Here is a 21,533-nt window from a genome sequence, read left to right on the forward strand (position 1 = left end):
TTGGTTCGAGTCGATGTTATTATGTGCCATTTCATTTAACTTATAACACCTCTGTTAAGAAGTCTTAGAATGGGAGATACTTGGTTCTGGCTCTGGACAAAACGCTTGCCTCGTGAGTTGCTTCTCGGTGACAGAAAACGCCTTTGCACCAGTTCCATGCGCTAAACCCGGCGGGAGGCACATGGTGCAATACTTTTGTTCATGCAAGCGAGAAGACTCGATTAGTGACATTACTTTGGGAATGGCGGCTCATTTTGGGAATGGCGGCTCATTTTGGACTACTGATGTACTATAAGCAGGGAAGCTAGTCAGAGCGTGTGGTGAGACGGGCCGCCGTGGTCGTCTGCTGTTAGTGACTTTGCCTTGGGTGCCCTCTGGTCTGGATCTTTCGACTACTTGCCACATGCCTGAACCATGTACCATAGTCGCTTGAACAAATGCAAGCATTATGATCCTGCGTAGGTCGCTCTCGGTGCCACGTACTTGGTGTCACTGGCTTTCCCCGTTGAAGTTACCATTTGCCGTTGCATCGCTGTGCTGCTACTTCCTGTATGCAAGGCACACGATGTCAGACGTCTGGGGAAAGCATGGCGCGTATCAAAGCAAGTGATGTGTATGTATATCTCTTCGTGCGCCCCATATGTCTTTCAAGGCTGGAAATGCCTTCCTAAGTCCGCCCATACTCGCATGGTCTGTGTTGCTAGATCCCCCTTTCGCCTTTTTAGCTTGTGCCCATACTTTCTGCAATAGGGTTATGGATCTCGGTCTCGTTGCCCGTCAAGGAGGAGGGCCAACTGCCCCGGCGGCGGCGGCGGGAGTCATCACCACGGACCTCCCGCCGCTGTCTTCACGGGGTATCGCCCTAATCGCCGTCGACTCGGTCATGATTACCCTGGTCATCACTTGGACGACGATGAGAGTATTCGCAAAACGCCTCAAGGGACTGTCACCCCTGATGGCGGAAGACATCTTGTGCTATATAGCATTGGTAAGGAATTATCGACTTACCAAACTCTTTCAAAGGATGTGTGAGCTTATAACGCTATGCAGCTCTGTTACTCAGGCTCCGTGACGGGTCACGTCATCTGTAAGTCCTCCGCAGGTCTACCAATCCACGGATGTACTTCAATCTACTAATGCGCAGTCACTCCTTGGCAGCCGTTGTCATGGGAGGAGTAGGACACCATCAGAAGGAACTCTCGCCGTTTCACATCGCGCGATACGCGAAACTCTCCTTTTTCGCCCAGATCATCTACGGCCCTGTCATAGGCTGCGTTAAGCTCAGCATCCTGTTCATGCTGAAGCGCATCTTCTTTACCCGGGGCTTTCGCATCGCCACCTACTTGGTCATGTTTGTCGCGTTCTGCTGGATGCTGATGCCCATCCTGGTCGCGTTGCTCGTGTGCTCCCCTATCGAGTTCAACTGGAACAGGAGAGCGCCTGGTGGACGATGTGGAAATAAGCAGATCGCGTATGCGTTGGTGGGTGTTGTCGACCTCGTGTCGGATCTTCTCATCCTCGCCTTGCCCATGCGGATGGTTTTCAAGCTGCAGATAAAGACTGCGCACAAGGTTGCACTCGCTTCCATTTTTGGTTTCTCGGTCATGTAAGCCGCATAACGCACAAGGAGCTGACTAGCCCTGCGAAGAAGAGTTGACTAAAAGGCTTGATACTGACCATGATGTCTTGTATAGCACTATGGTCTTCACTGCAATACGCCTGTACTACATATACGGGATGGACTTTACTGACCCTACCTATTCAACCATCGTCCCGACTACAATCGGCAGCGTGCAGATGGGCATCGCTATCATGGTGGCATCTTCCCCTCTCCTCCGCCCCATCTTCGACCGTACTGTCGCCTCCTGGTTCGGCCTGTCCGTGGCCAGTGGCAACTGGCCGTCACAGAAAGGCTCGGGTTATATCGCCGACTCGAGTCATCGGTAAGCAACTTTCTGGCGTTGTTTTCCCTCTTCGTCATCCAGCAGGCCTTGGGGATAATCGATAGGCAATAAACTTGCAGAGCGATTCACATTCTGTTATTTTCCACGTATATTAAACCCTTAGAAGAAAAGTAATACTAACATGCCGAATGCCAAATAGGTCCCATAACAATAGTCACGGCAACGAGCTGCTCACATTCGGCCGGAGCAGCGGCCTCGGCGCTTCCGCCTCCAAGAAGCACGACTCACACCACACGCCGTATCACGGCGGCGGTAGCTCTCACAACCGCACCGCCCACCACTCCGACAGCGAAGAGTGCCTGCAGCCCGACGGTGCGTCGTCCGGCCTGAGCGACAGCGGCGAGGGAGGCTGGAACTATCACGGCGCCGCGAGGAGGACTCGGGTGCACGTCTCAGGGGCGGAGAGGCACAGCCGAGGGAGCCAGGAGCAAGGTATCACGGTGACCAAGTCGACGGCAGTGGTGACGGGTACGGCACACTAGCTTCCGATAAAAGGGGTTCTAGAATATTTCCTCGAAAAGTTCTAATTTACTTCAGCGAGGGAGGGAAAAGGGGAGAGGAGGCTGGTCATGTTGAGTGTTCATAGCGTTTTGATACCATATGTAGCATTACTTCCAAGCTTTTACATATAACCAGCGAGGGGTTGGTCGAGTATAGCCAATATCGCATATGCGATGCCAAGCATCTAGCAGGCCCCCTTGTAGCGAAAAATATGTATCACTTCTCACTTCTCCTTTTGGGGCATGTTGTCTACTAGCCGGAGAGAACAGTCCAGATCATTGTCATGCTTCGCAATGTTGTCTTTGTTGCCTCGGAAAGTAGATGCATCTCGGCTCCTGGTTCGATGAGTCGGCATCACAGTAAAGTCCCTCATTCAGACCCAGTAGAAGTAAAATAGCCACTCTTTCCGACTCTGGCTGATCAGCATCCCTAGTTGTAGGGCGTCATTCATTAATCTGATGTGCCATTGGCCCATCAACATCCATCGTAACCATTGTGTCTTTGCACCGAAGTCATTGTCATCCCTAGATGAAGCTAAATATAGCCTGGGCTTGTTAGATATGGAAAGAATTGCATGGAGCCATGCCATGAAGACTTCACCAAGGAATAGCTTCAAGACACCAATAAAAATCCTCTAAAGGCACAATCATGTTATATGGAATCGGAGCCGCTATAGAGTCGGCTCTAGTTGTGTCACATTTATGTACAGGGTCCCCGGCGGTCTTTTTCTGCTCTTTCTTATTTCTTAGGCTCCTCCTGCTTCTCCTCGGGCTTCGGGGTAGGAAGTTTGAAGGTGTCGGGCTTGCGGTCGATACCGGAACCAACGGGCTCCCAAGACGCGGAGCCGCCCTCGAAGTTGCGGAAGGCTTGGGTGAGCTCGAGGGGCTCAGTCACGATGCGCTTCTTCTCCTCGTCGTAGCGGATCTCGGTGTAACCAGTCAGAGGGAAGTCCTTGCGCAGAGGGTGGCCCTCGAATCCGTAATCGGTCATGATTCTTCGCAGATCCGGGTGGCCCACGAAGAAAACACCAAACAAATCGTAGACCTCACGCTCGTACCAGTTGGCACCGTCGAACAGAGGGGTAACACTGGGTACGGGCGAGGCCTCGTCGGCATAGGTCTTGACTCCGGATGCGGGCGTTGTGTCGCACACTCAGCAAGTTGTAGACAATCTCGAACCTCTGGTCTCTGGTGGGGAAATCGCAGGCGGTAATGGTGCTGACTTGGGTGAACTCGGCAGCAGTGTTGTCTGTTCTCTAGGTTAGTATGGTACTCCGTGGCAAGGAACGAGGTGACCTCGGACGCAATGCTACATACACTTGAGGAAAGAGAAAACGGGAATGACGCCCGACGGAGAGATGTAGATAACAAGCTCATCCTTCCACACGGAGAACTGCTGGATGTACTTGGGCATGCAGCCCATCAGCCAGGAGCCGTAGCGGTGCATGTCGTCGGCCTTGGTCTGGTACTTGTCGGCCGGGTTGACGATCGGGGCCTTGAGCTCCTTGGCGTGGTCGCGGGGAGCCTTCCTCGGGTCCTTGGCGTCGGACGGCATGGCGACGACATTGTTGCGGGCCGTGGCGCTGATGCAGCGCGCGAATTGCTCGGTGCTGCGCGCCGAGATGGACGGCTTCGTGGGTCGTAGAGCTGAAGCCAGCGCCCTACTTCGAGAGAGCTTGGTCGCCATGGTGGATAGTGCTGGTGTGGCGGACCAATTGGTCGAATGGTGATGCCGGGTTGGAGCTTTTGTAGATGTCGTCGTCCACAGATCATAGAGCCAGAGCAGAGCCGGCTGGAGTAACTCCGGATTGGCAGGTGCCCTCCAATCGACCGATCAGCCACACTGCGGGAGGGCAGCTAGGCTCTTCCGGGTAAGGCCCGAAAGCTTTGGTCAGCACAGACATGTGGCTCGTGGCGCCTCCACTGTGGCCGTAACATCAGCAATAAGTAGGGTTCACCAAGCTCATTGCATCTCCTTGTCGACGAGAACGCATATATCTACCAATCGCGACGGATACATGAGCTACCAATCTACTGCGGTTTCCTTAAAACATGTGCCACCTATCACGTTTTAACTCCCGTACGTTTTAGGAGAGGATACTACCTGCATCATCTAAACTTGATGAACGACACTCAAGCCAACCTTTTGTCGACTACAAGAACAATGGTCTATGGTCCTGCAAAAATTCCTCCCACGTCACCGGTCTGTCCGTCAATTGCGCCAATGTCCAGGCCAGATCATCATCGCCGGTGGAACCATAGTATTCGTACTTGGTCATCAGCGTACTGGCATCCTTGATCATCTTCTTCTGCTCCTCGGTAAACTGGATTACAAATGACTCCTCTTCGGTGACCTGCTGGAGCTTGACGTTCTTCCCTAAGACCTTGGACCATGTCTCTGCCATCTCGACCGGAGTGTAGAACGCCGTTGCGCAAGTGAGGCGCTTCCCATGGTACTTGTCGGGGTTGGCGAGCACTGGCGCAAGAAATTTCCCAGTGTCTCGGATGTTGATCACAGGGATCCGGGTGGTAGAAGGCCATGGTTGCCGGAAAGTATAAGAACCGTCGTCACTCTGTTTGGTATGGTCAGTCGGTGCAGTTTTACGTCCACCCTGGTAAGCCTTACCTTCACGAGGGGCATGATGCTCAGGTGGTTTTGCATGAACCAACCTGGCATGAAGAACGTGCTTCTGATATTCAGGTTGCGAATGTACTCCTCTACTTCAGCCTTGCTGTCGAAGTGGGCGAGGCCATGTTCCCCGTTGGTCATTTTTGTGACATTCGGCAAAGAGGACCAGATGAGCTGGGTCACTCCAGCTGTAACCGACGCATCTGCAATAGCCTTGCCCTGTTTGATCTCGACCTCGACAGAACCTTCGTCCCAGACTGCGTTCCCGCGAGATATGCAGTAAGTGATTTGTTCTGATCCGATATGATCACAAAGGGGCTTGAAGGGTTGGATCCTTACAGTTCGTCATCCCGAAAACTGTGTGTGCCCCAGCCACTGCTTCGGCCAGCGACTTGCCGTCATTAAGTCGGCCTTGTTATAGTATTACTATTAGCAAAAGACGGGGAAAGGAGGCCCTGTGTGCATGTTATCTACCTCGACGATCTCAACGCCCCTATCTTTCAGAGCACTAGCTGCGGGCTTAGAGGCATTCCTTGTGGTCCCACGTAGGGTGAACTCCAATGAAAGCGAAGGGGTGTTGAGAACATGATCGATCAACGCGCCCCCTTGTTGACCTGTTGCTCCAAAGATTACAAGGAGTTTTGGCATGGTAGGCGAGGCAAAATGATACACAAGAGATGTTCAAGTCGGTGGTGAGCGGTCACGTCATGACCTGGGTTCGTGCCGATTCTTTCCCATGTATTTATACATAGGTTCTATCACGGCTTAGTAGAGTTGAGGACTTATATGGAATTGATTTCAAATCCAACTTCCATCTATAGCAAAAGTTAACCCAAATGTGGCTAGATGAGACTGACATGGTGTGAAGGATGGCATCGATTTACGCACCAACCAATCAGCAAGTGTCTTACACCCTTTTTAGACCCCACCGAGCTTAGCGGCACGGCCTTGATGACATCTTCCTTTGCTGCCACGAGCAAGGGAGAATATCGTTCAAGGCGTTGCTTCATGTCCTTCGCCATGTCCATCCACTATGAGAATCATCTTCTGGTGGCAAGCAACCTGCCACTGTGGACTTCCAAGCCAATATGAAGACACCCCGCAAAGGCGCCCAAGGTGCTCGCAAGGTCCAAGTAGGTTGTCTGACCTGTAAGTAAGCAATCATATTTGGATCGACCCCCTTATTCCCATTCCGCACAAGGGTGACAGACGTCTTCTAACCATCTATCAGATCAGGTATAAGAAATGTGCTGAAATGAATGCCCCCAATGCGTGAACCAGGCCGTTTGATGTGTTTTCCTCTCGTCACATAATGCAGATGATACCTACCTCCATCTCCGTCCTACCCCTGGTGGATGGTCACTCGTAGATCATTAGCCCAGTCTTACACCCAAGAGTACCCTCGATATGTGCTGTTTCGAGTACTTTCGGGTGGTATACGCCAAGCACTTCTCGCAGTATCCGGGGACCGTTCATGGGAGACTCTCGTCTTGCGCGCAGCTGCCACCGAGCAGTATGCGCTGGAAGGAGCCATAGCACTCGGGACGTTAAGTAGTGACATGGTGCCAAGCAACGTATCTGGACGACCAGCACACTTGGCTGGTTTCCTATCGAGTTACTTTCTGGCAAAAGTCCAGTCTGGCTATTCGGACACTCCGCAAGCAACTTGGCAAAGACTCACAACGTGATTGGGAAGTCGCTGCACTTGGAAGCCTCGTCTGCGCCATCTCTTGATCCACAATCGTGCTCTTCATATTTGCGTATCCAAATATACGTCTGCTTGCGAGACAGGGTATGATGCACATACGTCGGGCTTTACTTATATCGTTGATTTGGCTCCAGCGAACCTTGAGGCAGATGCTACAGCTCACATGACGCAAGGTCGAACAAGACCGAGTCACGCTCTCGACGTGGCAATGATGCAGCCGCTCTTCTTCATGGCCTGCAAGTGCAGGGAGCCACTTTTGCGAAGGAGAGCGGTTGAGGGTCTGGATATAATCGGCAGATTGGGCTTGTATGATGTTCGGATGATGGTTGAAGTGACACGGTGGGTTATCGCCATAGAGAAAGAAGCCCCGGAATCTCTAGATTCGGGTGTTCGGAAGAACAACAACGTCCATGAGGAGAACCGGATACATGTCACAGATCTAGAGTTTGGTCCAACTTCAGGGGTATGCCAGATCACGGCATGGAAAAAGCTGGGCAGGGGCTTGACTGAAGATCTCTGGTACGGTGCGGGCTGGGTGAGGAGAAATAGTACAAGGCACCTTTGGATCCCTGAGCCGGTCCAGTGAAGGAGGATATGTGTACCTGTACCCAGCTGGCCTGCCATGCTTTGAATGATCAGTAGGTATGTTTGTTTTTGCTGTGGAAATAGAAGAATGGTTGCCCTACCCCCAAGATCAACGTTTGTGGCTTATGTAATTAAAGGTAGCTAGCTACCAGGTAGCTATGTAATGATTCGTGTTTTCTGTCCGCCCACAGCTTACCTAAGGCAGAAGTTACAACACAGTGAAATGCCACATGTTCATGTTCTTCCTCTTTGGGTAGTCACCGGTTTTGCGACCTGATCTGAAGCGTAAGTACGTATGTACCGTGCCATACCTTCCGGCAAATATTTTTTTTGACTTACATTTTCACCAATAGGTGGACTGGGCAAGAACTATTCACAGCGTGTTCGCTACTTGCATGTACATACATGTGTACAGGGCTTTCTGCCCATTCCCAAGCATTCACACTGCACGCCATTTCCACCTTCTCAGACGGGGTGCAAAGTCACAAAAAAGATAAAGTTGAGTTGAGCTGACCACCTGCACACAGTGACAGTCGCAGGCAAGCAGTAGTAATCAATCACCTTGACTGGACTGGACTGTCACAACATACATACCTTGTACCCAAGAAGCACCGTGCACGACACGGGGCCCCACCTTTGGCCACAAAAGCAGCCTAGCTCTGGCTTGGGCTGTGGTGGTGAGTGGTGAGTGGCCAGAGACGACTCACAGGACATTGATCGTTTCTTTCCTAGCCCACTCCGACTTTGCAGGAGGTGATGGAAGATTGCTTCTGTTCTGCATCCATCAAACTTGTTCACCTCCCTACCACCCTCCCCCATTCATCCTCTCCATCATCAACCACACCCAAGCCCTCCCGTGCGGCTCGATACTCTAATTTTCGCTAGAAGGCCCCGTCCCTTCTCGCCGTGTAATATTTTCTCTCCGGCGTTCTTGCATAGGGTTCATACATCATTTTCCGTCCCGCCCTCCCAAGCAACCACCACAACCAACCAACCATTTTACCACCTAAGCGACCGATTGGTATTGATTCCCGACCTTGGGCATTCACACCCTCGACAAACGCCTGCGCGACCGTCTCTCAACCTCGAGTGGTCGGCATCCACGTTGTTACATTAAGCCTACTTCGGTCCATCAACGAATAACCCATCACGTTGCTTCGGGTTTTTATCCTTGTTCCTCGTGCCTTCACATATTCATCATGGCACCCCAAGACAGCTTTATCGACGAGGAGGAAGATACCTGGTATGTGACCCCGTCTGGTCAATCCTTGTGCATTCTCTCTTGCTCAACACTGACAACTGGTGGTAGCCCCCTCTGTATCGAGGAATTCGATCTTTCAGACAGGAACTTTAGACCGTGTCCTTGTGGATATCAGGTAAGAAATCCCCGCCCACCGCCTAGATACTCCGAGAGCATACTGACACCTGTGCCATAGATCTGTCAGTTCTGTTTCAACAATCTGAAGAACAACCTCAACGGCCTGTGCCCTGCTTGCCGGCGACCGTACGACGAGAAGACCATACAATGGAAGGTTGTCACGCAAGAAGAGTTAGCATATCCAACCACCCTCTCTCAATGGCAGACCAGGACTAACAGTTTTGGAGCAGGATTGCGGAGTTCCGGGCGAACATCCAGAAGAACCAGAAAAAGCGAGCGGCTGAACAGCGTCAAAAAGAAGTGCAAAAGCGCGAAGTTGATAAGGGAAATCGCAAGAACTTGGTTGGCGTCCGCGTGGTCCAGAAGAACCTGGTGTATGTGACAGGTCTTACGCCTACAGTCCCCGAGGACGAGCTTCTCAAGACATTGCGGCGGCCAGAGTTCTTCGGACAGTACGGCAACATCCAGAAGATTTCGATTAGCAATCGCAAAGCTCCGGATGGCGCACCGCAGTCTCTTGGTATCTACGTCACCTTTGAGAAGAAGGACGACGCGACCCGATGCATCCAAGCTGTTAATGGCTCGATGAACGGTGATCGCGTACTCAAAGCGCAGCTTGGCACTACCAAATACTGTTCGGCTTGGCTTCGGCACGAGCAGTGTGGCAACCGCCAGTGCATGTTCTTGCATGAGCTGGGCGATGAGGAGGACAGTTACAGCAGGCAGGATCTGTCCTCGCTGAACAGCGTTTATACTCAACGACCGCTCTCAAACAACAACAACAATAACGCTGCTTCATCATCCCGATCCGCATCTCGGCAACAGGGTTTGCCTCCGCAACAGCCTTCCGCTGCCCAGGCTATGGTTCGTACCTCTAGTAAAGACGGATCCGAGGGGGGCGATGGTCCTGCTCTCCCCGCAACGGCGAACTGGGCACGTACCACTCAGCAGCGAAGCCGACGCGGTAGTCATGCCACTAGCGGTGCAGCATCGAGCCCCGCGATTTCGAATGCCCTGCCCGTTACTACCGAGTCAGCACAGGAAGCTATCGATTCGAGCCAGGACGACCCTGCACCGACTCCAGCTGCGGCCAGCCGGAGAGCAGAGAAGAAGGTTGCCTCTGCTGAGCCATCTCCCAACCGGGAACCGTCGCCGGTGGGAAGGGCACCTGTCAAGGATCCTTACGCGCAACCAGATATGAACGACATTATGAGATTAATTGCCGCCTGCCCGGACTTTAAGCCTCCCCAAGAGCTCGACGATTCCGAGGTCCCGCTCTTTGATATGGTTGGTGGCATGCGCCGACGTGCAATGCGGGAGGAGGAGGAGAACCGCCTTGGCGAGACGGCAGAGCCAGTTCCAGAGCCCATCGAGCCCGAGGAAGGCGAGCCTGAGAGTGGTAGTCTCGCACTGGGTGGAGAACCCGAAGACAGGGACCAAGGACGTGATGGTGCAGGGTTTGATCAGCGGCGGAGCGCGACCCAGCCACCTATCCAGCGAAACAACCCAGAGGGCATATTTGGCCCAGCCCTGACGTCTGCTTATGCTCAAGGCTCTGCCAATCCCGGCTCAATCGGCAGCCGCACCATGACGCCACAGCAGCAACAACAGCAGCAGTTGTTCATGCGGCCTCAAAGCTTCGTTGATCAGATGCCGCCTGGTATCTCGAATCCGCAATCGCAATCCAGCCTGTTCCAGGGTCAAGGTCATACGCGTCAGCAATCACGTTTTAGCTTTGCGAACGAGAGTACTACAAACTCGACAAACGTGAAATTGACCGCAAACCCCCGAATCATGGCCCAGCAGTCTTCCATGATGCCTTCAACATACCACTCCCAGCCAAGTGGCCAGTTCTATGCAAGCTCAATGCCGGGACCTCCCCGGGTCTGAAATCAACTGGCACTCCCCCTGTGAGCGGCGGCATGTTTGGCCAGGGACATTCGTTTGGTGGCTCAGGCTTTGGCATTGGATCGAAGGACAACCCCAATGATTTGTTACAGAACCTGATTCGAGGCAGAGGTACTGGCAGTGGACAGGCTCATGATGCGGGTAAGCGTGAGTACTTTTCTTCTTTTCCTAACCAATACCCGCCCTCTTCGTCCTCCACCCCTGCTCCTGCTTCCGGCGCCGGCATCATGGCATCACTCTATGCTACTCAGCCTGGAGGGTTCCAAGACTTCGGTCCTAAGCAGAAGAAGAAGGGGAAGAAGCACAGACACGCTAACACTTCCTCCTCTGGGGAGGTGCCTTAGTAGATCTTGCGGACCCGAGTATCCTGCAGGCGCGCTTGCCTCACCAGCAACAGGGCACCAATGCCGGCGTCGGACAGGGGCTGTTTGGAGGACAGAGTCAAGGTGGGTACAACCCGAACATGATGTATGGTGCCGGTGCCAATTATGGTCGGTGGTAGTCGCTTTATAGACAGGACGGTCGGGGGGACGGTACATTGTTTTTTCGTTCATGATTTGGAGCAATACTGTATGAGTTGGGCGTCATGGTTTACGGCACGAGGCTCAAGAGGTACTAAGGGGCTTTTGTTTTTCATCACGCTGTTTAAGCGAGCATTGCAAGAGGCACGACTCAGGCTAGGGTCAAGGGGTTGCATCGGGCGTTTTTTTGCATTTGGAAACCGCGAAGGTTTCTCAGCAGCGCTTCCTCGGTTTTGCTCAGAAGACATTTTCTATTTTGGCACTGGCACCTGTGCATATTCGGTTTTTCTTTCACGCATCACTCGGTCAATGGGGTCACGCCAGGCAAGCCATCGTCGTCTTCCACACAGATTCCATGTACGTTAACAGAACAGGCCAAGCCAAAGAAATTCCAAAAGGCTGGTCAAATATAGCTTTACCCATCTACTAGACCCTCACCACCATCATGTATCTCTTTATGGAAGACGACGATAGAGCTTGTGACGTGACACCGACCTAAAGCGACGTCCCTATTTAAATGATTTCCCTTTGGACTCGGTAGCTAATATCTTCTTGTTCTAGATGATGAGCTCCTGCCCCTGGACGAATCCGTTGTCGATGCCCGATCCCTGGTTGATGCACTGGTTTCTGATCCTTACCCGCTCGAATTCGGAAGCCCGGCGTCCTTTGCGCATTCTCACCCAACGACACCCGGTCCGCCGCCGGGTCTTGGCTTTCCCCAACCGCACCCCATCGTACAATTCCGGGAGGCCGAGACACCTAGTCATCCGCCCATATCCCAGGGAACAGCTGTGGCACGCCCACCTCCAGCACTTCCCCAGCCAGTAACCCCTTTGAAGCCTAAAGCCACTCCCAAGAAAACCGCGAAGATCGACACCACCCCGATCGCCTTGGACGCTAAGAAAACCATTGTCGAGTTGGCTCTAGAGAGTGGACTGTCCAAGGATATCGCAGCACAGGCATCAGGTGCTTCCAAAGGGAAGATTGTTTTGCAGGAAGAGGACTTCCCGGCGCTTGATTCCAAGAAGGCGACTTCTCCACCGAAAGTCACACCAGTCCTGCCATCCAAGACCTTGAATACCCCTAAGCCAGCGCAGGCTAAGAAGACGGCGACAGAGACAGGGACCAAGGGTCCAGTCCAGAAACAAGCGGCGTCCAAGGTGGACAAGCGTCCTACACCGGGAACGTTGGATATTGCAGCTGCTACCAAAGTTGCCAATCAGACCAAGGTGTCGGAAGTGGTAGCTGAGGCCAAGAAGCCCACCGAGTCGGTTCCTTCTAGCACAGCTCAACCCGCCAAGACTGCGGCATCTGCAGTGGCTACGCCTACGGCAACAAGCGCCTCGATATCCTCGCCTCTGACTCGACCAACTCCCAAGACTCTTCGCTTAGTGCAGACTCCAAAGACAGAACTGCCGCCCAGCATCCCGCCCGCGGCAGCCCAGTCAATCCGAGCCGCGGCCAACTCTGCAAACCGCCCCGGGACTCCTGCAAGTGAAATCATTTCCGATTCCGCATCTGTGATTAGTGCTTCAGTGTCTGCGTCTCGGACCAGCTCGCCCCCGCCCTCCAAGATTGGCACAGCTTCGGTGCGCGCAACTACCAAGAGCCAACAGCGCAAGCAACGCAAGGAGGCCTCGAAGGAAGCCACAGCCGCCATCATCGCTGAGACCAAGGAGGTCGAGCAGGAGGCTGAAATCGCCCCCATTCTAGGACGCAAGAAGAAACAGAAGAAGGAGAAAAAGCCCAAGCCGTCCAACACCGCCAGTCCCGCTGTCAGCAGGCCCGAGACTCCGGTGAGCGCACCTACGTCTAGTACACTCGCACAATCAGCCGGTGCTGCCGACAAGCCGGCCATTGTGGAAGAAAAGCCAGCTCAGCCAACCAAGGCTACCAAGGCCCAGCCAAGCATCGATCTCTCGTCGAGAAACAAGGAGTCGAAGAGCAAGGACATCAAGAGCCCGCCCCTAAGCCCTGCACCGATCGACACGTCAATAAGATTGAACGAGTCGACCAAAACCACAGTCTTGACTCCTGATTACATCAATCCCAACGCAGACCCTCGGTCTGAGCCAGTCTACGAAGGTGCTGTTGGAGAGGTACCAAGCTTGTCCGAAATCCTGCAGAGCCTCATCGAAGAAGGTGAGCTCCCGGATCCCGACGATATTGGGCTGTTCAAAGCGGCATCGAACCACCGCTCGGAGATTGAGAAGCATGTGCCCAACTCGCTCCCACCCACTGTGAAGTCGGTTGTGACCAAAGAGGATGAGGCTGAGCTTAGCGCCTTCCGCCCGGTGCACAAATCCGTAAACGGCCACCGTGTACTTCTCACTCCCAATGGCGACTTTGTGCTCAACTTGACCGAGGAGGAAGAGAAGCGCTTCCTGGAACTGCAGAGCCGTGTCGCAATGACCAACGGCTTTCCCACCGCGTTCTCTCACCCCAAGTACAACGCACCAGGAACTGGGTTCAGTTTGATCAGCGGTCGCGCTGTTCCCAATGGGCTGCCTTCGTTCTTCCCTTCGGGCCCTAGCAGTTTCCCGCAGGATCCGGTCGGCAAGATGCATCGCGAGGAGGCGATCGGCTGCATTAACCAGCATGTCCTTCCGTCCCTGAACCTTGGTAGTTACAAGTCGAACTCGTCCTTCCCGAACCCCAATGCCACCAGTCTCCAGTCGCTGGCCCCTTGGCTCAACCCCAAGTTTTCTCGCGGCCGAGAGTCGTTCGACTCGATTGCCGCCAGCGCGCCTGGCAGCGACGGCATGTTCCAGCATGTGAGCCACAGCGACAGCCCTCATGAGAACTGGGACGACGAGGAAGATGATGCTGAAAACCCTTCGCCGGCGATCGGCAGCACCCCACTTATGAGCATCGAGGAGGCCGAGCAGGTGCTTGTGGCGGCCAAGAAGCAGCACGACGCGACGGACAAGAAGTTCAAGCAGGCCATGGGTCGACTCCGCCGCCAGTTCGGCCTGCATTGACTATATGCGGGAATCCTACCGTTCGGAGCGGCTACGGCGTATGCGCTTGTGGGCGCGGCGTGGTTCTTCCATGTCGCCGTTGTCGTAGGTGTTGCGGTGGCAGCCGTGGTGATTGATGCGGTTCTCGAATGGACTGCGGCAGTTGTAAGAATATTGGCACCGAGTTCGTAGACAAAAAAGCGACGAAAAAGGGCCTGGCTTCCTGTGGGGAGGCAGAAGCAAAAGAAACTGGAAGATAGCGAAAGAGAGAATTAGCGGATGTTTTGAGTTTATGCGATTGCGTGGGATACGCAAGGCAAACAATGTGTACATGTACGAGTATATCTGTACCACCAGCGAGCGGCGGATATAGTTCAGGCTACGGACAGCCACCGCGCCGGCACCAGCCATTTCGCGAATACGATAGAGCCTTTCTAGAGAGGGCGTCTGAGCTACAGGGTCTGACGGCGGCTCTAATGCATTTTTGGAATGAGCACCAGCAGAGCCGTCCTGCATCGAAAGGGCTGGCGTTATTTGCTAGAGTGCGCCTGCATTGTCTAAATAATATTCACTCTTCACCCACACACGCCTTTGGAGTAATCTCGTCGTTAACGGTCATTGATTTGTACATGTATATTGCCATGAGTGTAGAGTTGCTCCGGCTAGCTGTTCATAAGTTCGTGGATTGCGTTGTTAAAAGCTGGTTCTCCTAGAACCAACCTGATAGTGGGTTCCCTTCAAACGCCTAAGAAGTCACTCATAACTAAAGAAACAAACCCCCTAAAAATGCTCAAAGCACTGACTGTGGGACACGAGTCATAGCACATCGCTCATTTATCATTATGATTAGTAGTAGGGGTGGGAGCAGGAGTAGCGGTAGCAGCAGCATGAGCGAAACTCTCCCGCAGCTGTACGGCGTCCTCCTCGATGCCGGCCACCCCCGCCCCCGCCCCCGCCCTGCGCTCCTTGCCGCGCCGAACCGTCATGCCCACCTCGCCGGCCGCGGCCAGGGCGTAGAAGGCCGTCAGGATGACCAGGTCCACGAACTGGTGCACGACGGGGTAGGGCGTGTCGGCGCGCGAGAGCGGCGCTCTGTCGTCGCGGTCGAGGAGCCCAAGGCCCGTGGCCAGGGCGATGGTCTTGGTCGCGGTCACGGCGGCCGAGCCCGTCCAGAGGAAGAGGGACGCGACCCAGAACGGCGATAGCGCCTCGGACAGGAGGGAGGAGGTGAGGCGGCGGCCGCCGCGGTGGTGGGCTCCGCGCCGCCACTGCCCTTCCGTTAGCCGTAGCAGGGCGGCGCCGGCGGGGCCGGCGTAGACGACGGGCAGTAGGCCGATGCCGAGCGAGGCCCGCTCCAGCTGCACGATCTCGACGCTCTGCATCAGCAGGATCACGGCCACGGCGCCGTAGTAGCCCAGCGAGGGCAGCAGGCGCTTCAGGAGCGTGGCCACAGACTGGCGATCAGTGGTCGTGGTCGGGTAGCGGCGTAAGGTGTTGGCGTTCCTGCTGCCGCTGCCGCTGCCGCCGCCGCTGTCGCTGTTACCTCCATTGGTGAGAGGAAAGGGGTAGGGCGACGAGCGCGGGTAGAGGTAGTTGTTGATGCGGCCGCCGCGCCGCCGTCTCCGCCACCAGGACACGATGACCATGGTGGGGAGGCTGACGAGGAAGAGGAAGGTCGGCATGGGGGCCAGGACGCTGTCGAAGAAGCACTGGGTGGGGAGATGGGGTGTTAGGTTGGACATGGGGCCCTGAAGGAAAGGAAGGAAGGGGGCTTGTTAGTATGTGGTTGGTCATGTTTTGAATGATGAGGAGGACTCACGAAGCCTTCTGGGCGGTTGGTGCACAACCTCGCCATGTTGGATTATATTGGATTCAAGGATTGCCGAATTGCACCGTTATCTTGGGCATTTGGTTATTACTAAGTTCTATAGGGATAGGCGCGCGGGGTCTGCAAGACACACGTCGATGTGGATGGGGGCATCTTGAGATATAGGTCGCCCGTTGGCACATGCCAAGAGATGATGGGGGTTCGAAATTCGGATCCTTGATATGCATGGATAACTTCCCCCATAGACCAAAAGGGTCCGAACACCAAGGGAGAAGAACTCCCCCTCCCCCGTCCAGGCTGAATCAACCGCGCGATCCATGAGACAGACTTGTGCTTGAGACGATGTCGATGGCGCATAGTCTTTTGGTGTTTCAGCGCATGCAGGTACAATTAAGAAACGTGCTGTGATGGGACGACAGGGTCCATCCCTGCACCTGTCAGCTCAACAACTCCCGCCTTACAGTACAGCAGACGATGAGACGATTCAGTATGGTGAATGATCGGCGCTGACAAGTTTCAATTCCCAAGTCACTTTTGCTAGTGTTCAGTGCTGTCTATATATACGGGGCCAATAGAGGGTGCTGAATGGCCCATCAATCAGATCAGGGGCCCGGAAAGAGGAAAATAGAGTTACTGTAAGTCAAATACCAACTGCAGACTGTGCCCCAGGGAAACCAGCAAAGTAAGCTCGACTACTGTTGCTAAGTAGAGATGCAGCAGCAGCGTTCAGCGAAACGCACAACTCTACAGGAACACGGATTAGCACCAATTTCGTAACGCCACGTGCTCTCCCGGACCGGGCCTATGCGGGAAACAATGTTCTCCCCGCCCTAAGTCGTGTCGTGACCTGGATACGATACGAGTTCTTATTTACGCGCGGGGTCATGTAGGTAGAAAGACAGACACATACGATGTGGCGATAGGTTCACGCAAAACAGGCCGAACGAGAAAACAGAAAGAGACGGACCAGACGAACACGGAGGAACTGACTGCCTCTCGGTTCATTCCAGTATTTGAGAAAAGGAAAAAGAAAGGACGAAAGAAATCGAATTTGCTTGATCGACTTTTGCGTTTGTGGACTGTGCCATAGTTGCAGGGCTCGAGTCGAGGTTCATCCCAGGCAGCTGCGGCACGGGCCTGCCGGTGGCTGGGGGCCGTATGAACAACCCGAAGCCGTACGTACTTTGGGGCGGTTGTTTTTTCTTCTTGAAAGGCATCAGTAACTAACTGGTAGTATTCGGTAGCTCCAGCGAGACAGGGGGTTCTTCTCATCAACGACAGCAAGCCTCACCTTCATGACGATGGGGTCACCATACGGCTGTGATCCACGTTCCGTTCTAGGTGCGAGCTTTAGGATACATTGTTCCTGTGTTCGTTGTGAGCGCGAACGCGTGCCCTCGGGCTTGTACTGATTGATGCGTCACTCTCGAGCCTCATTCTGACCAACTGTGGGAAGTTCACTCCAAGTTCTTTTAGACAAATTGGGAACCGATATATCCCTCTGAGTTGTCATACGACCCTAGAATGAAATCACCAGACCATGACATCTTGCGGATCAGTAATCATTTCCGTCCGAACCGATTGGGCAGATCCTGTATGGCCGACAGCCTCCAATACCAGCACTCCGTCTTGGTTGCCTCACTGGTTCATTCGCAGAAGATTTAAGGCTTGCGACTGGAAGATCCGGGCCACCACCTCTGGAGTCCTCACACCCATTCAGCTCTCACTGGCCTCTCTCCGAGATATTGTGCCCAACAGCTCTCGTTTACGTACTTACCTACCCATGTGTAAAGACGTCAATATGAAATTGGTTATTTGTCGGCGTTGGAACCCCCAGGTGTTCAGTGATATGCTTCTTTGGGGTACTGCCCCAGATCACTGCAGAATGCAAACCAAGATCGATTCGATACCGCTGGCCAACCGACATCGTATTGTCAATTTGGATATTATGTATGCATGGGTGTCACCTGGCAAGAAATGGAACGATATCGTTCATTCGCCGTCCGAACAAAGTCCGCCGGGACCTCCAAATACCTACTGAGCCAGGTACTTAACATATCCCCCTCCCTCCTCGGGGAAGGGGGCTCGATGGCCGCGAGCAACGCCTATGTACCACGATCGGGGGGCTGTTAAGAAGAGAAAGAAAGCAGCGCCGCTCGGTTAAGCCAGCCGCTTCGCCATAACCCAACAGCGGACGAATGTACACCAAGGGGAAAAAGTACGAAAAAACAACTTAAATAGCAGAAAAGGGGGAACGGTTAGAGCGAACCCCTCTCCCAGCCACCCAGTTCCCGTCGACCTGTTGTCCCGATCGCGGTGATGTGGAGGCGGCTACCAGGGGGCTTCAGATCGAACCAAATCCCGGACACACCCAACTTCACACGAACACTTCGGAAGTTACGATATGGTGACTGTCTCGGCTTGTCATAAACAGGCCAGACTCACACAGGTTCAATTTGTGGCCCGATCCATGTGTTGGGAGATCAGGACTACAAATCATTAAGAAACAAGGATTGGTTGATTGAACTGCTCTCGTGCTAGCTAGCCAATCCCGTCGCCCAGTGCGACTCACTCAGCCCCGGAATATTAGCCGACCGTCTTGATCCGGTCAAAAGCCTTGTGTCTCATATATGCAGATTTCTCCCTAAAAGAAGCCATCTTCGCTGCTCTTATGCCATCTAGATATTGCATACTGTCCGTAGACGAGCCATGCAGTGTGTATCCTCCCTTGGAACACCTAGTAGCCCCGTAAAAACCCAACGTCCTGAGCATTCCGAAAAAGGAAAAAGATCCAACGCCGAGATCAAACCCAGTAATACAAAAACATAAAATGCAGACTGGGTATCAACGCAATGCCTAAAAGCAGATGGATGCCCCGAAGTTTGCCCCTTTATGCCTAATAGCACCGTAAATGCCAATGGAATCTCCTGTCCGATCCTCTCGAGGTCAGGACAATTTGTGCGTGCGTGTAATTCCTCCGCCGCTCGTTGCGAAGGGTTGTCGTTCGTCGTATTCGCCGCTGTAGCTGTCTTCGTTTCCACTCTGTATGCCTTTCTACCACGTCTTCTCCGCCTGGAACCCCACGGAATAGCGGGGTTCCGCACTGTCCCAGCATATGGGAATCATGGCGAGGAGGTTGATGAACTGCTGTCCATTCTTTTTGAAGTTGATCACCTCAACGGCAAGCTCGGTATTGCCCTCGACGGCGTTCCGCATCTGCTTCACGGTCTCGCTGTCAATGTACTTGCGAGTCGATGCCTTCTTAACCTTGCCACCCGGTGCTTGTAGAAACCGACAGTTGCGGCCTACGATCTCTTGCTGGTTGTAGCCAGTCAGCTCCATGAATGGCTCGTTGGCATACACGACCGGGCAGTCAGGTTGCTTCAGGTCGCACAGGATCAGAGCACACGAAGCGTCGATAGCGCCAAGCTCGATGATGGGATTGGCGCGTGTCATGACCCGAATCTGAACAGGAGTGTTAGTATCAAGCCAAGCGTGACTCTTGGGCAGCCACAACTTACGAGAATGCTCATCATATCGAAGCCGCTAGGCGCATATAGACCGGGGTATATGATGGCATCGTGCACTGTCGTGTCTTTCGGGACAGCAGCCACGGATGCTATGGAAGTTGCCTCGGTCGTTGTTGTTTGTCCATCCGACTCGTATTGGTACTAAGGAGATGTTAGTATATGGTGGTGAGGGTAGAGAAGTGAGTTACTGCCTCGACTGACACCGCAAGCGATGTTATCTAATGCGAAAGGCAGTGACTCCATGGGACTCCAGGGGACAGGTCAACCTACAGTGAATGCGCTCTGCTCCCAGGGGTTCATGATGGGCATGGTAGCAGCAGACATTAGAGGCATAGTCATACTGACTAGAGTTGTCGTAGATCGGGGGTAGTTTGCGTCTGGGCTGGCTTCTTCTGGATGCCGAAATCTAGCACAGCACGATATGCCGATGACACCGGTGATATGATATCAAGTATAACCCGAAGAAGTATTATGAGATAGATCGGGACTACTAGGATAGGAAGTTGAGGGTTGTAGCAATGTCTAGTTTCGAAGCTATAGGAATCTGGTGACTGCGTTCCAAAAGCAAGTAAGAGGTAGGAGGGTAGCAAAGGTTAGGATGTTAGGATGTAGTTGAGGAAACCACAGCCATTTGACAAGCCCATGGTTGCTTTTCTGTTTGACCTGTGCCCGGAAAAGAGGAGGGATCGTGATCATGGGTCAGGTAGGCGTAATAGGCAAAGGGCTAGATAAACAAGAATGAGACGCAAGGCCGCCAATGTTTTAGGCGATCAGGGTTCGAAGATCGAACAGCAGCAGCGTTGAATTGAGGGACCATTATGGAGGGAGAGCCTGCATGGGCATCGAGAGGCAGGGTCTGGGCCCGCCGGTACAGAAGTGCGCAGAAATGGGATTCTGGGATGATCTGCCGTTGGATGATCTCGACAGACGGACATGATAGCTGGAGATCGGGGGCGGATCTGGGTTTGCCAGGAGCATGGACAGGGGCATTGGGGGGCCACCCAGACTCCCAGAGGGCCACCTAGACGGCCGCCTGCCAAGTAGCGGCTTCGCCTAACCGCAAGCAGGGCTAGGCTACCTAGGCGCGCGAAGATATCTTTTCGGCCCCCCCTACTTTGCCTCCTTTGCCTACTACAAGCGGTAACAAGATGGAACGGCCGCACATGGGCCTGGTGGATCTACCCGTTTGCGGCTTCGACTGACTTTCTTTTTCTGTCCCCTTTGGACAAAGACGGCTAGCCAGCACTCCAGATGGCTGAGCCTGCCCATGGGCTTTGGCTCATCGGGAATTTACAAACCTCGATCTCATCATGATGCTGTAGCTCGATGGAATGCGGTTACTTTTCAGGCATCACCACGCCAACACCATATGCCCGCCCGGACTTGCGAGGTTGCACATGCAGTACGTATCCAGATAACGAACTTGAAAATATTAAATGGGCCACCCAGAATCCCAGTGGAGATGGGCTATGTCATGTCCTTCGCTGTTTGTTCCAACTCTGGTACAATAAGTGGATGATGCGGTTGATCGGTATTGTGGAAAGCCGATGCCTGTGTCGATGCTTCCGCTCTGTTTGGGTGCGCTGGAATCGGCTTCCTGAAAGGGCAAGCAAGTCATAGACGCATATCCAGCAAGCGACATGACAATTGCAAAAGCCGGTGACCAGAAAATGGTACGACAAATGCCGTTTTCCCACGGACAACGCTCGGCAATCCCCTTCCAGGCACCCGGGCAGCTGAGGAATGGACTCAATAGAGGCGGGGGGAGGCGGGAAAGCAAGCTTCTCGATCATGACATTGACTTTAAGACGGTCACATCGTAGGGAATCGGTGGAGTGGCAGGAGCCGATCTGCTAACGTAGTGGGGTCATCCAGGGGGCAGGCCACTAATCTACATAAGTCTTTAGCACTGTCGACGGTAACTGTAAGAAAGTACCGTAGCTACTGTCACGGCGTCACCCCAGTGTCAGAACCCGAATCCTCGAGACCAGCCCAAGAACGCGCTCCTTTTAGTGCAGTATT

General features: G+C 53.6%; 7 protein-coding genes across 7 annotated transcripts; 2 read left to right on the top strand and 5 right to left on the bottom strand.

Moving 5' to 3' along the window:
- Positions 1 to 640: 640 nt before the first annotated feature.
- PG997_005893 (Satratoxin biosynthesis SC1 cluster protein 4) lies at positions 641 to 2,446 on the top strand (the record flags this gene model as incomplete). Its single annotated transcript, XM_066810208.1, has 6 exons — positions 641 to 690; positions 751 to 988; positions 1,051 to 1,091; positions 1,145 to 1,606; positions 1,695 to 1,943; positions 2,104 to 2,446. 6 exons carry the CDS (start codon positions 641 to 643, stop codon positions 2,444 to 2,446), a joined length of 1,383 nt encoding a protein of 460 aa, XP_066669131.1.
- A 757-nt stretch (positions 2,447 to 3,203) lies between these two features.
- Positions 3,204 to 4,151, bottom strand: PG997_005894 (uncharacterized protein; the record flags this gene model as incomplete). The annotated part of the gene is made up of 3 exons (XM_066810209.1): positions 3,204 to 3,584; positions 3,616 to 3,713; positions 3,782 to 4,151. The coding sequence occupies 3 exons, from the start codon at positions 4,149 to 4,151 to the stop codon at positions 3,204 to 3,206; spliced, it is 849 nt and encodes a 282-aa protein (XP_066669132.1).
- A 466-nt stretch (positions 4,152 to 4,617) lies between these two features.
- PG997_005895 (uncharacterized protein) lies at positions 4,618 to 5,741 on the bottom strand (the record flags this gene model as incomplete). The annotated part of the gene is made up of 3 exons (XM_066810210.1): positions 4,618 to 5,037; positions 5,091 to 5,411; positions 5,568 to 5,741. 3 exons carry the CDS (start codon positions 5,739 to 5,741, stop codon positions 4,618 to 4,620), a joined length of 915 nt encoding a protein of 304 aa, XP_066669133.1.
- Positions 5,742 to 8,585: 2,844 nt separating this feature from the next.
- PG997_005896 (CCR4-NOT transcription complex subunit 4) lies at positions 8,586 to 14,174 on the top strand (the record flags this gene model as incomplete). Its single annotated transcript, XM_066810211.1, has 7 exons — positions 8,586 to 8,629; positions 8,696 to 8,762; positions 8,823 to 8,935; positions 8,995 to 10,511; positions 10,604 to 11,007; positions 11,064 to 11,163; positions 11,755 to 14,174. 7 exons carry the CDS (start codon positions 8,586 to 8,588, stop codon positions 14,172 to 14,174), a joined length of 4,665 nt encoding a protein of 1,554 aa, XP_066669134.1.
- A 15-nt stretch (positions 14,175 to 14,189) lies between these two features.
- Positions 14,190 to 14,564, bottom strand: PG997_005897 (uncharacterized protein; the record flags this gene model as incomplete). Its single annotated transcript, XM_066810212.1, has 2 exons — positions 14,190 to 14,307; positions 14,476 to 14,564. 2 exons carry the CDS (start codon positions 14,562 to 14,564, stop codon positions 14,190 to 14,192), a joined length of 207 nt encoding a protein of 68 aa, XP_066669135.1.
- Positions 14,565 to 14,983: 419 nt separating this feature from the next.
- On the bottom strand, positions 14,984 to 16,008 carry PG997_005898 (uncharacterized protein; the record flags this gene model as incomplete). Its single annotated transcript, XM_066810213.1, has 2 exons — positions 14,984 to 15,901; positions 15,973 to 16,008. 2 exons carry the CDS (start codon positions 16,006 to 16,008, stop codon positions 14,984 to 14,986), a joined length of 954 nt encoding a protein of 317 aa, XP_066669136.1.
- A 3,027-nt stretch (positions 16,009 to 19,035) lies between these two features.
- Positions 19,036 to 19,820, bottom strand: PG997_005899 (vivid PAS protein VVD; the record flags this gene model as incomplete). Its single annotated transcript, XM_066810214.1, has 3 exons — positions 19,036 to 19,446; positions 19,503 to 19,652; positions 19,782 to 19,820. 3 exons carry the CDS (start codon positions 19,818 to 19,820, stop codon positions 19,036 to 19,038), a joined length of 600 nt encoding a protein of 199 aa, XP_066669137.1.
- Between the last annotated feature and the right edge of the window lie 1,713 nt (positions 19,821 to 21,533).

This window comes from Apiospora hydei (assembly GCF_038363865.1).
Source record: "Apiospora hydei strain CBS 114990 chromosome Unknown utg000005l_segment0_segment0, whole genome shotgun sequence".
Classification (NCBI taxonomy): domain Eukaryota; kingdom Fungi; phylum Ascomycota; class Sordariomycetes; order Amphisphaeriales; family Apiosporaceae; genus Apiospora; species Apiospora hydei.